At 44.1% G+C, this 15,624-nt stretch overlaps 6 protein-coding genes across 6 annotated transcripts; 2 read left to right on the top strand and 4 right to left on the bottom strand.

The window, feature by feature from the left end:
- Positions 1–953: 953 nt before the first annotated feature.
- On the bottom strand, positions 954–1,902 carry PHALS_01787 (uncharacterized protein; the record flags this gene model as incomplete). Its single annotated transcript, XM_024716248.1, has 2 exons — positions 954–1,451; positions 1,543–1,902. The coding sequence occupies 2 exons, from the start codon at positions 1,900–1,902 to the stop codon at positions 954–956; spliced, it is 858 nt and encodes a 285-aa protein (XP_024581865.1).
- A 989-nt stretch (positions 1,903–2,891) lies between these two features.
- Positions 2,892–5,276, top strand: PHALS_01786 (choline carnitine o; the record flags this gene model as incomplete). The annotated part of the gene is made up of 2 exons (XM_024716247.1): positions 2,892–3,186; positions 3,250–5,276. The coding sequence occupies 2 exons, from the start codon at positions 2,892–2,894 to the stop codon at positions 5,274–5,276; spliced, it is 2,322 nt and encodes a 773-aa protein (XP_024581864.1).
- A 1-nt stretch (position 5,277) lies between these two features.
- Positions 5,278–6,922, bottom strand: PHALS_14816 (uncharacterized protein). Its single transcript, XM_036407081.1, has one exon. The coding sequence runs from the start codon at positions 5,838–5,840 to the stop codon at positions 5,589–5,591; it is 252 nt and encodes an 83-aa protein (XP_036263341.1). The 5' UTR covers positions 5,841–6,922; the 3' UTR covers positions 5,278–5,588.
- Positions 6,923–8,598: 1,676 nt separating this feature from the next.
- Positions 8,599–9,666, top strand: PHALS_01785 (camp-dependent protein kinase regulatory subunit; the record flags this gene model as incomplete). The annotated part of the gene is made up of 2 exons (XM_024716244.1): positions 8,599–9,282; positions 9,349–9,666. 2 exons carry the CDS (start codon positions 8,599–8,601, stop codon positions 9,664–9,666), a joined length of 1,002 nt encoding a protein of 333 aa, XP_024581862.1.
- Positions 9,667–10,126: 460 nt separating this feature from the next.
- On the bottom strand, positions 10,127–11,011 carry PHALS_01784 (inositol oxygenase; the record flags this gene model as incomplete). The annotated part of the gene is made up of 1 exon (XM_024716243.1): positions 10,127–11,011. The coding sequence occupies one exon, from the start codon at positions 11,009–11,011 to the stop codon at positions 10,127–10,129; it is 885 nt and encodes a 294-aa protein (XP_024581861.1).
- A 576-nt stretch (positions 11,012–11,587) lies between these two features.
- Positions 11,588–12,158, bottom strand: PHALS_01783 (u6 snrna-associated sm-like protein lsm2; the record flags this gene model as incomplete). Its single annotated transcript, XM_024716242.1, has 4 exons — positions 11,588–11,692; positions 11,755–11,803; positions 11,935–12,011; positions 12,072–12,158. 4 exons carry the CDS (start codon positions 12,156–12,158, stop codon positions 11,588–11,590), a joined length of 318 nt encoding a protein of 105 aa, XP_024581860.1.
- Between the last annotated feature and the right edge of the window lie 3,466 nt (positions 12,159–15,624).

Here is a 15,624-nt window from a genome sequence, read left to right as displayed (position 1 = left end):
TTATCTCGATAACTCTAAATGGTTGATTAGTATCATTTGGTTCTGGGTCGTCTCAAATTGTGAGAGAAAAATTCAAGTTGTGTTGTGTGACGTTATTTAACTCATTCGTGTTTAACGAGTAACCCCGTAGGGCCCGCTGCACATCAGAGATGAGTGGAAACTAAAGTGGCCACCTTAGTGCTCTGCTCTCGTAGATCTTCAAATGCCTCGCGAAAGGCAGTGGGGAGAGGTCCAGCCAGAATGAGCACCATTAAGGGCGACGAGATGATGACAGCCAGAGTCAAATCATCCCAGAGTAGCCCCATCGGGTGTGACAGTGCCGATGCTGCCCCCCAAGGACGGCACTTAATTTGAGTGGGTCCAGATAGATACTAGGTGCAATAATTTGCGCCTCGGTCAGTCGTAAATTAAGCCAGTTTCGGAATTGTTCCGGGCACAGTTGCCCTAGTACGGTATGAAAGTCATAGTCGGACTGGTTGAGGTATAGAGTAAAGACCGTCGGTTAGCAAATAGGTACAAGTGCTTAGATCCCGAAGTATGGCGTGCCCAAAAGCCTTGGCGCGGAGGTGGTGAAATTTCCCTTCATGCTGGGATCAAGCAAGACCCGGTAACGACTAGTTTGAGCTTGAACCGTCGACAACAAAATGCCTGGATCACTCATTTGGGTAAAAGTGTCCAAAAATTATTCAATGACTTTGCAGATCTGCTCAATATTACCTCGGTAGACTGCACCATTAAATACAGCCTCACTTACTTCAGTAAGCGCCATAAATGAAGCCATAGACTGAGGTGGCTCAGTCGATCTGTCCCGCAGTATGACATTTTGTTCTGGCGGAATAGATCCATTCAAACCTTCTATCAATCACTCATAAGTACTGATTAAGGAAATTAAAGGATATTTCTTTTGAAAAGGAGAAAAGCGTCGTAGATCGACCGCTTGGTCCGCGGCGGCACTAAACATCATTCTCTTTGCCTTCAGTAATACGAGCCGGCGAAAAATCGGTGGATTGAATGAAGCCGACTGGATGTTTGGGTATTTTCCCATGAGGCCAAACCAGTTTGGGTCGGGCCACAACTGCGGCTTCAATACCGTCCATCATGGTACGTTGATTGGTGTCCGGGTCGGAATATCCCCCACTATGTGGCCCACTGTCCGACCCAGAGTCGTCGACCATGGCAGAACGGTTACTGGTGTTGCTTTGGTCGTCAAAAGCAGGCGGGATACTGGATGTATCGTCCGCCTTTAAGCCTGATGGGGCTGGCTTAGACTGTCGGGTCGGCTTAGACTGTCGGGTCGGCTTACCTTTTTCACGTATTTCCTTGATAAAGCGTGGGATGACGCTATTAAACGCTCGGTTTCTGTGATGAACCACCGAGTAGCTTTGTCCAGTACACTGGATCTGGCGAATCGGAATACGCTTATAAAGCATAATCGAAGCCGGTGGCGTTTTCTGGTAAAAGTAAACTCGACGGCTGCGAGAGCGAAGCCTTCTACAACGTTAGCCAGTGTAAGTACACCGATGGTGTGCCTTTTGGGCATACCATCGTAAATGAGTCCATCGGAAACTTCATTCGTTGACGTTGAAGATACACAAAGTACCAGTGGGGGAATTTGAGTACGTCTGGACTATGAATTTGCGCCAACAAATGGTCACTAATTTGCCCCTCAATTTGGTACACACCTCCCTGTGTCCAAACAAAGCTGATACCAGCGTGGCGGATAGCTTTGGAGTCACGCAAGTGATCAAGACTCTTTAACCACAAAGGTGATTGTGTCGATGAGCCGAGAAAAGCCAAATTAATATCAGAAAACGTGGGCTGGGATCCACATCGGGTGACACAACTCGGGTGAAACTTATTGTGGAACGCCTGCGAGAGCGGCACATCGCTTGTTACGGGCATCACGAGCAGGATCCAGCAAGGCAGCTCCAGCCTTCTTGGAGACAGCGTCCATAGGCCGATATAATTCGGCTCGCGGTACAGCATTCTGCCAGGTTTGGCGCCAATTTTGGTCTCGTTGAGATCCAGACGGGATTCTCAAAGAAACGAAAAAAGGGTCGGGAAATCAGAATTTACCTAGAAATTTAGGTAGAAGAGCTGCGGTAAGCAGGGTCTACGCTTAGTGAGAAACGGTGGAAAAGTGGAAGCTGCATCTCTGGTGTTGAATAACACCAATGTTAGCTCTATACTCTGACGAATGCGGCAAGGCGCCACGATAGATCACGCAGTTTATAACCTGTGAGTTATATTACTAAACACTATGTCGTAAGCCGCAAATCCTTACAGCAGATCACTTTATATGTATGCGGTGAGGCGACACACAATAGGGGCATAGAGGCAAAAGTTGACTGCATAAAATTGTTTTGAAAGCTTTGAGCACTCAACATAGAATGATAAGATCCCACCGAGTAAGACGCATTCTGAAATGGTCTGGGGTGCGTTTTGGAGTACAGGGAGAGTTGTACCATATATCACAATGAGCTTCTCCAACTTTTGCATGCACAAGTTTTCGTCGTGAACTTTAAACTTTATTACTCTTCTATTTTGGTAATATTTCTATGCCAGCGATACATTGAAAGTGTCTTTATTATCGTCAAAATTAGTATTTGATTTTTATATTTTTTGATGGGTATTTAAATCATAGTCGACGGTGTCACTTTTACGCTTCACGCAATCTTCAATACCCTGGCAGCAAAATCACCGCCATTGGCCACTTTTCCTCTTGAAACTTCGTCTGATTGGTTATATAGCTGTTACTCAACTAAAATGTGTCCGTCGTTGCACGAAACGGCTTTACCATCATTCTTGAGTTTTTTTCTCCTTTCTAAAGTGAACGTCAATTTTCGTTCCGCATCCTGACGTGCACCCAATTACCATACTAAGGATTCACCATGGCTGAAGCACATCAAGCCATTGGTGTCTTTGATGAGCACAAGCGTGGTGTCGAGCTGCTGTACTCAGAAGATGGCATCCGTGTGTCATTTGTTATTCCTCCACCCCACGAAATTCGACGCAGCGTCGTCCGTGAGTTTTTTCACCTTCAACGCGCGGTGAAGCGTGGCGTGTACCCTGCACCTCCTTATGCTGTCATTCTGACAGTTGTCGTCATTTCGGTGATTGTTGTGGCGTCTCCAACAGAATCGTGGTGGCGTAGTGGACCCGTTTCGCAAGTCGTTTGGCATGTTGGTAACTTTCTCGTGCCGTTTTGGTATTTACTTCCTAAGTCAATTTATGTGGCATACTTGGCAGCATGGACCGCATTTCTCGGTCTGTTACTGCTAATGGCAGTCCAAAGACTGTTCTTGCGATTACTTTTAAGTTACAGAGGTTGGTTGTACCTTGCTCCACGGCAAAAGAGTCGCACTGTAATGGCTTGGGCTGCCTTATTAAAGATATTTGGCGGCCGAAACCCGCTTACGTACTCGTTTCAGGACGCACTGCCGCGACTGCCGTTACCCCCACTTAAAGACACAATCCAGCGATACCTTAAGTCTGTACATCCTTTGTTGGCACCAGATGAGTACGAGGAAGTAGTGCAAATGGCGAACGAGTTCGTACGCAAGGAAGGTCCGAAGCTTCAGTTTTATCTGTACCTCAAGAGTTGGTGGTCTTCCAACTACGTGACGGATTGGTGGGAGAAGTATGTGTACCTTAAAGGCCGCTCGTCGCTTATGATAAATAGCAATTATTACGCGCTGCCTGGATCCAATCTGAATTTCAGCCTGACAAAAAAGCCGCTTGCTCTGGCTGCCACTTTGGTACACGAGTTTCTTTTATTCAAACAAGACCTCGACCGAGAACAGCTTGCTCCGTTGCTGATTAGAGGCATTGTACCACTTTGTATGAGTCAATATCAGCGCATCTTCTCGTGTACTCGTATTCCAGGCCGAGAGACGGATTCGTTAAAATTGTATCATCATAAGTCGAAGCACATTGCTGTATTTTGCCACGGTCACGTGTTCAAGATGCCGCTGTTTGAGAAAGGGCAATACGGTAAACTGTTAACTAAATTTGAAATCCAGCGACAGTTTGAGTGGATTGAATCGACTGCCTTGGCGATGGATCCTCCGTCGAAATCGGAAGAACACTTGGCTGCATTAACTGCTGTTGGACGTATTGAGTGGGCCAAAAATCGTGAGCAATTCTTTTCTGGTGGCGTAAACAAGCGCTCGCTGGAGATGATCGAGTCAGCGATTTTTGTTGTTGTGCTTCAAGACGATGTAGCCAAAGACTGGACGTCAATGGGCAAGAATTTGATTCATGGCAATGGCGGTAACCGGTGGTTTGATAAGTCGTTTAATCTGGTCATTTACAAAAACAGTGTGGCCGGATTTAATGCGGAACACGCTTGGGCGGATGCTCCTGTGATGGCGCATGTGTGGGAGCAAGTGTATACTAAGCAGTGCTATACAATGCCTTACGATGACAATGGAGATGCTTCTGTCCTATCAGAACGCGAGCGTGTGTCAAACTTGCCTCCTTGCCGAGTGCTCACTTGGGACTTTTCAACAGGCCTTCACAGTGCTGTACTGAAGTCTCTTGAAGAAGCTAAAGAAGCTATCAGCGACTTTGATTTAAAGGTCATTTCTCACACAAATTATGGCAAAGGATTGATTAAAAAATTTCGTGTAAGTCCCGACGCTTTCATCCAGATGGCCCTACAACTCGCTTACTACCGTAACTCGGGTACAATTACACAGACGTACGAGTCCAGTATGACTCGTCTGTACCGTGATGGTCGTACAGAGACAGTACGACCAGTGACGGATGAGTCCAAGGCGTTTGTGCATGGAATGGTGGACCCGAACGTGTCAGATGCCGAGAAGCTAAGGCTTCTTCAGCAAGCCTGTGATGTGCATCAAGAAAGCTACCGGAACGCTATGAGCGGCAAAGGCATTGACCGTCACTTGTTTACACTTTATTGTGTGTCGGTGGGATTTGGTATTGAATCGCCATTTTTAAATAATGCACTAGGTCGTCCATGGCGTCTCTCGACAAGTCAGCAGCCTCAGCAGCAGACAGACAATTGGCGCCTTGTCGAAAAAGCACTAAATGGTACTCAGTATTCAATTGAAGATGCACGTTGCCCAGGTGGTGGTTTTGGTCCTGTCGCGGAAGATGGCTACGGTGTGAGCTATATGGTCGCAGGTGAATACATGCTCGGCTTTCACATTTCTAGCAAGAAATCGTGTCCGTCTACTAGCTCGGATAAATTTGCCGAAGACATCGAGAAAGCACTCGCCGACTTGAAAGCGTTGTGGCACCCGACAGAGTAGAGTAGAATGTGCTTTTTCTCTGCGTGATTTTACATTTTTCGAATTGATTTTGTTAATTGGTCGAGTGAAATCCACGCTGATGTATTTCCCCCTACTTGAAACATTGGAACATTTTCGAGGGCATGAAGCCTGGAGATAGCTGTCACGTTAACAAAATGTAGATATTGTTCAACAGAAATTATTAGAACTCGTCGGTACATCTCAGAGAAAAGTTAGACCGCCAAAGCAAAGATTCAATCGCCACTTTGGCAAGCAGTTGCCGCTGTCTCTCAAGAAATTGTGGCAATTTTGTCATCAAGGCTCGCCGTACATCTAAAATTCTGATTTCATCCATCTCCATGACGCTCGAAAGGTGATACTTAAAACCACATCAAAAATCTTTTGATGTAAAAATAGAAGTCTCCACAAAGATAAAGATGTCAACAGCCACTGATGGTTTGTGTGAGACTGGAATAAGGAAGCAACAGCAATATAATTTGAACTTTTGGATCCGTTTGGATAACAAATGTCAGTTTGACGTAGTAGGGTAATCGAACCAACAAATGCCTCCACCAAACCACACATAAATCGTAGTGCGGATCTGGTACCAGCTCAGAAATAGGTGTGCATTCGTTTTAATTGCTAAACACTCGAGCCGCATCAGAAGGGCATTCGTGCATGTTGCACCAAGGCTATTGTCCCTTTGGACATATCCAAACATTGCTATACAATCTGATCGTACACGAGTGTAGCCATCGCTATTGTGACATGTTCGCCCTCTACAGTTGGTCTGGCTGTATTGATCAAATATCGTGTGCCAGAGCTGAAAGTGAAAAATAGTGTTTAAAAAGCATTTCGGTCATGTTCGAGACGTTGAAGATGGGCAACGATCACATATACGAGGCAACCTCGCTGCTGCAAGATACACTCGTGAACTATGAATTGGTGTATCGTCAAACAGCGTACACCACTCTGAGAAACTGAGCGCTCCTGCTGCTTTCTTAAGTTGCGAAGATGCGTTCGTACACTGCCTCAATTGCGTGCGACTCGATATTTATGAAACCTTTGGACATGCTATATATGCTGTAATGTTGGCCGTAAAATGCTGTCGATTGGCACGGGGTCCACACGTTATTCTGCGGTACATTCTTCGGGTCTTGTTTCATGCGGCACACTGAATACTAGAAATCTAAAAATTCGCTGAAGATGTATGGTAATGACGGCTTGACACCCGCTTATCCGGTTCTTGATGGCAATAACGGGAACTCATACAGGCGTACCTGTCTGAAGGCCTGCATTGATGATGCATCGTTTTTAAAATCGATCGCACAAAGTTAACAAGATATCAAACGCGACAGCATCTTTCATGGTGAATGCGAAACCCGAAGCAAGATTGGTTCGCCTTACATATCAATGCGCGCTTCAAATCGACAAGGGTCAGAACTCGAAGTATAGCTTGTTGGAGAAGTATTGTCTATTCTTGCAGCCACGAAATAAGACCCGACAAATTCTAAAAATCACACCTAGTAGTTGTCATCCTCTACAATGTTATTTGTTGATTTGTAGGGAAGTATATCTTTCTATCAGTCTGGACTACTTTTAGAGCTTTCCCATTTCATCGATAAGCAGTCAATTTTATTCGCCAATGGACAATATTCAATAGGTCGCAAGTGCTACACTGATCTCAAGTGCCCTGCCTCCTCTAAAATTGCAAAATCTTTCCTTCTCACAGAGTGTATTTTATGATAACAAGACAACCTCTTCCAAATCTAAGAGGCTTTTTGCTATGCTTTCAGCGCCGCTAATCAAATAATTAAATGATAATAGTTTTTCCATAGAAATGTGCTCATGTCGTTTGTCCGTCAAAAGCCACTTGGTATACGCTCTTTGCATAAGAGTGACCGCTTCGGAAATGGTACTGCCTTCACCATTCAGAATGTTTGCATGCGTCGGATGACGGAACGTGAGTCAACACAATCCTGATTTAATAAACTACTACTACAAATCGTAGCACTATTGACAGTCGACGACCTCATTTCATCGACCCTCTCATCATTCTTGTCAGCGCCTAAATTATGTATCTCAAACTTGCCTAAACGTTAAGTGACAAACGGTCTTGGTACTTTAGCTCATGCACTAGCCCATGACCAACAAAATCTGTGACATTTTGTCGAATAGATCCTTGATCAACATCCATCCTCCCGTTTTTAGAATGTTCCTCTTTTTCAGCTACAAATTCTGGTAATCTAATTTACAGCATGTTTGACACACCATAATCATTGAAATCTCCACTGCGTAACAAAATAAAATTACTAGCGGCAACATGGACGGCAAATAGATCGAATTCTGCCTGACATGGTTTGTCACGAAAGAACATATTTAGTACCTCAAAGGTTTCGTAAACTAAAAATTACAAGCGAGCAGCCGAAATATTCTACTTGATATGATTATCAATGTCAGCAAAATTCCTTGACATAAATTATCTTTAAATATTTCTTGACTGCCAGCACGACATTTTGCCACACCGAGGAGCACTCGGAACTGTAAACATCGCAGTAATCGAATTTCTCGAGCTTATAGTCACTTGTAAAGTGGACAATCTGTCGATCCGCTACTATATAAAACTTTTTATCCAACTGTTCCTGTAAGCATCATGCCAGAGATTGGTGCCAGGCTTAAAACGCCGTTGATGGAAGGTGACCCACGTAAGCTGAAACGTTGGCTCAAACAAGGTTTACACTAACGCACATTGTGCACGTAATTATTCACCTATGCTCAGCTTTATGTACAAGTTACTGGTGATGTTAGGTTCTTTATCTAAAAGCGTATTGTAAAGACTTTCAGTTGGTAAAAGCCCTTTCTAATGCAATAGAAACTTTCACAACGTAAGCATTTTCGTCAGCTATTCCTGCGAGTCAGCCATAAAGAGATCAGAAATAGAATCACCCCCTATTTTACATTAGCATAAAGGAATAAAATTTAACAAAGATGATATAATGATACATCGTGAGGCAAGTCACCATCGACCAGGCTAGAGCAGACAGGTCTATTCGTCCCCGCATTTAAATTGTGGACAGTTCGACCACACAGCATACGCACCTTTCCAGAAATGGGCTGACATCAGAACCCAGAGCGGTACGACAACCGTCCTTCAATTATCCAATCCTTTAGCGATCGATGATTGGCCAGCGAAGCGTCGCAATCTTACCCAGCTAAACACTTTGTTTTTGTATACCACGATTGAAGTCACTGTGACAAGCAGGAAGAATAAGCACAAAGCGTCGCGACTGTGTCGAGGTCATTCGAGCTTCCCTCATCAACTACATAGCCCCACTTTTAATCGATGCGTGCTAAAGACTGCGATAGTAAGGCTAGGGATATGGCCGAGCGTGATGACGTTACGGCTGAAAAGAAGCGTGACAAGACAGACTCGAAGTATTTGGAGTCGGAAGAGGATGAGACTGAGGAGGAGGCCGTTAGTGACAGTGATGCTGAGGAATATGTCGATATAAATGCCATTACAGCTCGTATGGGTGCGGTCAGAACACACCGCCGCTCTGTAGTGTCTTCTTTTGTCTCTCTTCCCAATGAGCAATGGGTACCGCCCGTTTATCCTAAAAGCTCTCAAGACGCTGAGTCCATTCGTCTCTCTGTGCGACGCAACTTGCTATTTGCTAATATCCCCGAAGACACACTACAGGTGTTAGTCGATGCTATGAAATACGTTGTCGTGAACGCTGGTGTGAATATAGTGACTCAGGGCGACATTGGTGGCGACAGGTTTTTTATTGTTGAAAGTGGAGTATGTGAAGTACTGGTGAATGGCCAAGTTGTCGGAGAAGTGAGTGTCACGTCCGCACGTAATTACTTCGGTGAGCTAGCATTGCTGTACGACTCTCCACGAGCCGCCACAGTGCGTACAAAGACTCCAGTAGAGTGCTGGTCGCTGGACCGAGTAACGTTTAAGCGAGTGCTTATGACCACAACTATGCAGCAGCGAGCACTTTCTCTGGATTTTCTTGGTCAGGTACCCATTCTGTCAACACTCTCAAACTATGAGAAGATGACAGTGGCTGATGCCTTACGTATTCAGTTTGTGGAGACCGGAGATGTTATTCTTGAGGAAGGCACACGAGGTGACGACTTTTATATCATTGCAGACGGGGAGATCAAGTGCACCCGTGGAGGAGAGGAGGTATCAGCAAGACTAGGAGCTGGCGACTTTTTTGGTGAGCTTGCGCTTATTCATGATGTTGTACGCCAAGCAACCGTCACAGCAATGCGCAAGACAAAGTTGCTAGTGCTGGATCGAGCCACTTTTAAGCGTTTGCTAGGCCCTATGCAAGAACATTTGCGTAGACGTGCCGACCTTTATGAGCTTTACATGAACGCACCAAGGAGTAATGAGTAGAAAAGTGATAGTATTGACAATACATTGTGTGTAATTAAGGAGCGCTTAAGACATTTAATGCAATAACAATATGAAAAAGCCTCTATAGAAGGTATTATTGAAGGTGAATATATTGTAATGTTCTAAATGGACTCGTCGAGTTAATGTCCGGATAAGGAATCGAAAACTTCGTAGATACATGTCTCATTTTCCTCGTTCCATTGTAGCTTGGTATTATGTCTTACAATATTGTTGCACAATACTTTACCACAAAATAAACAATATGCAAAAAGCTTCGTAATAAAATAGATACTTCTTATCTACTGCCGTTGAAAAATTTATACTTTGCATTGCGATCCATACAATTTCTGTTTAAGTATACATGCACTAAGCTCATCCATTATAAGATCGACACTTGAAAAAATTACTAGGTTAAACCCATTATGACAGAATTACCGTTGCACAAGCGTTGGAAGCTAATTCACCATGACAGCTTACCCGGAAGATACTTATCAATAATCGCTTGATAGTATGGCCATAGCTTCTCGACGTTCGGACGCACATCTGCCTTAGTGTATAGGTCGAACTTGTTAAATTCAAGCACCCAATCTAGCAACTCCTCATCTTCCTCATTCATAAAGTGCTTGTACTCGTTCTTATTGTGCCACGGGTAGCAAGAATGGTAGCGAATCATAGCAAGACCTTCTTCTGGAATGGTAGTCTTGTTAAACTTGAGCATCTGGTAGAGGTATTCATCGTGGCCCCAAGCAAACTTGAGGTTCTTAAAGCCACAATGAGCCTCATACATACCATACTCAGTATTGTAGCGCGCGTCGGCCATGTCTGGGTTAGAAGAGTTGTACTCAGGAAAGACAACCGTGTCGGGAATCTTACAGCCGACAACCCACGTGTCACCACCTAGTGCCCATTGATCTCCGTCCGCAGTACCCTCTTGCCCATCTTCACAGTGGCCCCAAAGGTACTGAATCTTGCCCATGTCATGCAGCAGACCAACAAGCTGGAACCAATCAGGATGCCCAGCAGCACGAATTCCTTCAGCAGTCTGAAGCATGTGCTCAAGATTGGGCAATGACGAATCCGGGTCAGACGAGTCGACGTATCCCTTCAGTGCTTCAAAAGCCTCCCACACAGTCATCTTAGCGTTGGAAAAGGAGCCATACTTGGCTTGCATCTTTTCCTGAAAAGCCACGGTTTGATTCATACGCATGAGGCCATAGTGGCGAGCGACAAGAGCGTGTCGATCCGAATCCTTGTAATTGCGAAACTCTTCTTCAGCTTTCCCACAAACGACATTACCAGTTACTTCGAGCGTCGGTTTCTTAGTAGCAAGGTTAATTTCAGCCATTTTCAAGTGAAACGTGTTTAGCCGGAAGGAAGTTGAGAAATGAACGAGTGGGGGCTACTGGTATTGAATCTGGAAGGAGGAAAATTGCAGTTGGGTGTTCAGCTTCCGTGCTGAATGTCTAATCGCATACTGAGCAAATGATCATGCACGTCTACCACTGTATGGTTAATGTTATTTTTAAGACTGAAAGATGAGTGGTTGAAAACAGTCACACGACTGTTTCTGCGACGCGCGTTCAAGTTCAACCCGTTTCTCTTCCCAAGGAGAGCGGGAGCTCCTGTAATTGAATCAAGTTTTTCAAAGGATTCTAATATTACTTGCGGTTGTCGTAGTAAGGCACAATTTAGCCAAATTGCTATTTATTCTCTCTCATATGATCAGAATAATTTGCAAAATCAGTACATCTCACAACACATTATCAAATATCTAATATGAAAATTAGAGGGTATTCAATGTATGAAAGCTTAATTTCTATTGATGACCTTCTTTTTTGTCCATTCATGCTAAAAGTAGCATTATCTGAAGAGAACAAATGTCTGAGCCAAGCTGCTTTATTTTGTGTGCGATCTTTTGATGTCATTCCCAGCTCATCAGCATCTTTACATGTTGAGTGCCAATGTTTGCAATTGCGACGTTGGCATCACCATGCGCTATCATTTCATGCACTGGAATTCTGCTTGACTAATGTATCCATACTGAAAAGTCGGTTCGAGATCTTACTCTAGGATAGTATGGGTACGCACCGTACTTGTCTTGAAAATTGAATGAATATCAGCCTGGACTTGTTCCAAACTTTACAGTCACTTAAATGAAGCAACCTTTGACGGCTGATATATTACTTTTGATAACATAACTATCATCTGCGTTGTCCTTAGGTCTGCTTGTTAGCCGTCGCTTCTCGACGCGCAGCGTCTTGCAACAACTCAGTATCTACTTCCCCCGCAGGAATTTGAACGTAGCGGATGGAGCTTCCACGAATAAAACAGTTTTTCATATTCATCTGAACCATATAAATCGATTGTTAGCACCAAAGCACATCAACGTAATTGATTATATGTACCAATTGTGGGAACTTGTCACTTTCCACGACCGATACATTAAGCAGCTTAATATTCAGATATTGGTCGACCGAGTCCAGGACGCCCATGAGCGCCACGTCGTTCTTTAGCTCAACGGCAACCTCTTTGCCGACAAGTGTCTTGAAAAACGAGTAGAAGATCTGAATTCACATAGCAATGAAAGAAAAGAAGTGTGTTAACAAGACACGCCGACAAGACAAGATAACAAGGTACCATTGCTTTGATCGAGCTATAAAAATTATGATTTCAATGAACATTTTGATTGGTTAATAAGTTCTTTTCTGGCTAGAGACAAAATTTTGAGGAGATTATACATATATATTAATATGTTATTTTAATAATTTGATTATAAAATATGCACAGTGTAGACGAACAGTTTATGTAAGTATTTGGGAACTTATCATAATACCCTAAAGGCCAATCACTGACAGTGACATTTTTTGAAAAGCCAAATTTTCAGCTAATTTAAGTATACAAATCATTGGTAAACCCATTTGTACTGGTGTGAGACTGACAAACCACAGGACCCACCGAGACTAATTGTCCTCATTAGTACCATGATTTTTGTTAATCGCTTTCAAATAATGTGAAGAGTGCGTACACCATGATACGATAGCCCCACAAGCTCAGTTTGCGTTGGCCAATGTCAATATCGGATGCACGTCAAGACTTGAGTAGAGAGTCAGAATGCCACCACAACTCAAAAGAGCCACACAATTGAGAATCAACTCCAGTCGGTGCTATTTGACGAACAAAAGCGACTCACCTCCATATGATATAGACAGGACTTTATTCAGTATCTGGTGAACTGGATGAGATGCCCACTTTCAAATTAGTGCGATTTTGATGTCCCGATCGGCAAGATTGCCAAGGCGTCGTCAATTTTAACGATTAAGCGTGTCTTCTGTCTTTACCTCCTCGAAAAACGGACAAAAGACGCGCGTAGCCGTTAGGGGTGACGGCGCCTGGGCAATCGTGTCTTTACTTCCTCGAAAGAACGGACAGAATTCTTCAGCGCAGCCCGCTTCCCACAAGCAAGTACAGACCTTCTTCTTCCCAAGCTCAAGACTTGTCTAGTAGTCATACCAGCAGATCCACGATGATGTGCTGTGGGTTGGCAGTAACAAGTTGAGGTGATAAGTATGCACCCTGACGTTTACGTTGTACTTCGTACTTCACAAAGATAAGCCTTTTATGACGCTCCAGGATGGCGGCTGTTTCACTGAAGCTGGTGTGTATAGGTATATAACAGGCGAAACGGCGAACCTTATACAACCAGTGTGTGAAATCGAGTGTGATAAACGCCGGCACTTTTGCCAGCTGAGAGAATCCATAGTGCGTGGTGCCGTGGGGGGCAGAGAGCGCTCGCGGAGCGACGTTTGGACGCTCATTTCGTCTTTGTTTATGCGGAAGGTAGGATACGTCACTTTTGATGAGATATATCCATAATTAAGATGTGACTGAGTCTGCAAAATTCGTTGCGGCTCTTTAGCTTCAGACGGGCGAGATTAAATTGATAAACTGAATCATTGGTTACGCGTTAAACTTCGCCTCTAATTTCGTTGTGGGGTGCAGGTCATGCAACAGACACGAACACTTGCGCAGATCACTTGGCGCCTAAAGCTTAATCTTATTCAGACAATTTTTTGCTGCAAAATGTAGCACATCTGATTTTTTGTAAGCTAATTGGTGTCGTTAACCCACCCGCTGAGACCCGTCCGAGTGTCAAAGGGAACGAGAGTTAGCCAAATGGCTTGAAATTGTTGTTTCGTCATTTTTAGCGCAAAATTAATAATTGGAGTGATGTTGCTCTACCATCGTAGTCGTTCCACTTGATTACCTATTACATGTCCATTATTTTTGCTAATACGGCTTACCGGATGCCAACGTAAAGGATAGATATGCGCGCTTTACATAAAAGATCTGGCTTATCTTGTTCAAGATGCTAGTACCAGACTGGAAATGTCGACCGATGGCTATCTGCAAAGATATAGCCGGATAGAACGCGTTTACTGCGTGGCGGAGTCGAGGGACAGCTTCGCTGTATACTCATCAAATAAAGCAGCTAGAGTTCCGACGGCACAATAGATCAAAATGCCGTCTTGACCGGACGTTTTTTCATAAGACCAAAAATGAAGCTTATGTTTATAGGATGCCGGAACAAGTAGACTGGCCAAGGCGCCGACATGTGCAGTTTATAAGTTGACACATTTCACACATTTCACACATTACACATGTGCGCACATAAGCGCGAATCCATCTTATCATGTTGAGCCACCAGTCTATCAAATCCCGCCCCCCGCCCAAGGGAGGCATATCAGTTTTCGTACAGTAATCTGAACTTGAGGCAGGTGCCATAACGCGTTGAGTGTCTAGTACGGCAGTGCTGTAATGAAGCTAGCGCTAACAAGAAGGCTCGATCATTTTTTTCGAGAAGATCGCATCTGAATTGTAAGGCACCTTGTCTTCTAATAGGTCGCTTGACACATGTTGCCTTCAATTGTGCGCTTTAAGTATCGTCTCATCAATTGGCGACATCTCCACTGTAACATACAAAGCCTCACAGTCAAAGCAACACAAAAGCGCATCCGTAACGACGGGAAGCCGACCCAGCGTATACGTTACCTCGAAGGCCAAACCGGCGATGGGGATGTGAGAGATGCGACAACGATGCGATGGCGCACAACAACGTAGGGTCAGTATAGACCACAGATGATTTAAGGCAGAGCAGGTACACAAGAATATACTTCATTGCAAATAGCATCTTGTCATGAATTAAGGAGTTCATTCATGTCGCTTTGGGGGGTTAACGTCAACTACAATGGACGAGTCCGCGCCCATTGGTATCCGAATGAAGTAAAACACAGCCCATTCATAGGTCAGGAATGAAATGACACAGACGGCATGAAGTCGCTGATGCTCAGCCAGATAGGTCAAAATCGAGGCATACACTAGACTGTCGCTCAAAATCATGATAACCGTTCCTTTACCACATTCCAGCATGAATAGACATTCACTTTAAACAGATTGGCGAGAGTCGTGCCGTTTTAACACAATTTGCACCAAATTAGTGCAAGTGATATGCTACTTTTGAAGCCACTTTACGACAGTGTTACTTGGCTGATCTTAGATGGCTTGATATTTTCCGGAATTGCCAGCGAGCTTTTCTTCTAAATGAAGCAATTCAAAAAATGTGATCTCGCCAGCGCCAAAAACACTTATTCAGATTTACGAACATTTTTTTATTGCATACATTCGAGCAATGCTTGCAAGCGTTAAATGTGGGTAAACACATTCAATTTCCCGTACTTTGCACAGTTTCGGGTGAATACACCGTCGTTATAGGCTTTCTCGTAGGTGCAATGCAGCCTAAATTAGTGTTTTTTGGTCAACTAAATTACGCTGGTGCGTTAGGCAGTCCCTGGGTATTATCAGAGCATCCCGCCAAATTTGCGTACTGTAGTGATAGAATTGTCAATCACTCTAATAAGTGAGCGATAATGTATATCTGCTGGATCAAGTGCACTGAGAGCG

The sequence above is a fragment of the Plasmopara halstedii genome, assembly GCF_900000015.1.
Source record: "Plasmopara halstedii genome assembly, contig: Scaffold_1594, whole genome shotgun sequence".
Classification (NCBI taxonomy): Eukaryota; Oomycota; class Peronosporomycetes; order Peronosporales; family Peronosporaceae; genus Plasmopara; species Plasmopara halstedii.
This window is presented reverse-complemented; position numbering and strand designations above follow the sequence as displayed.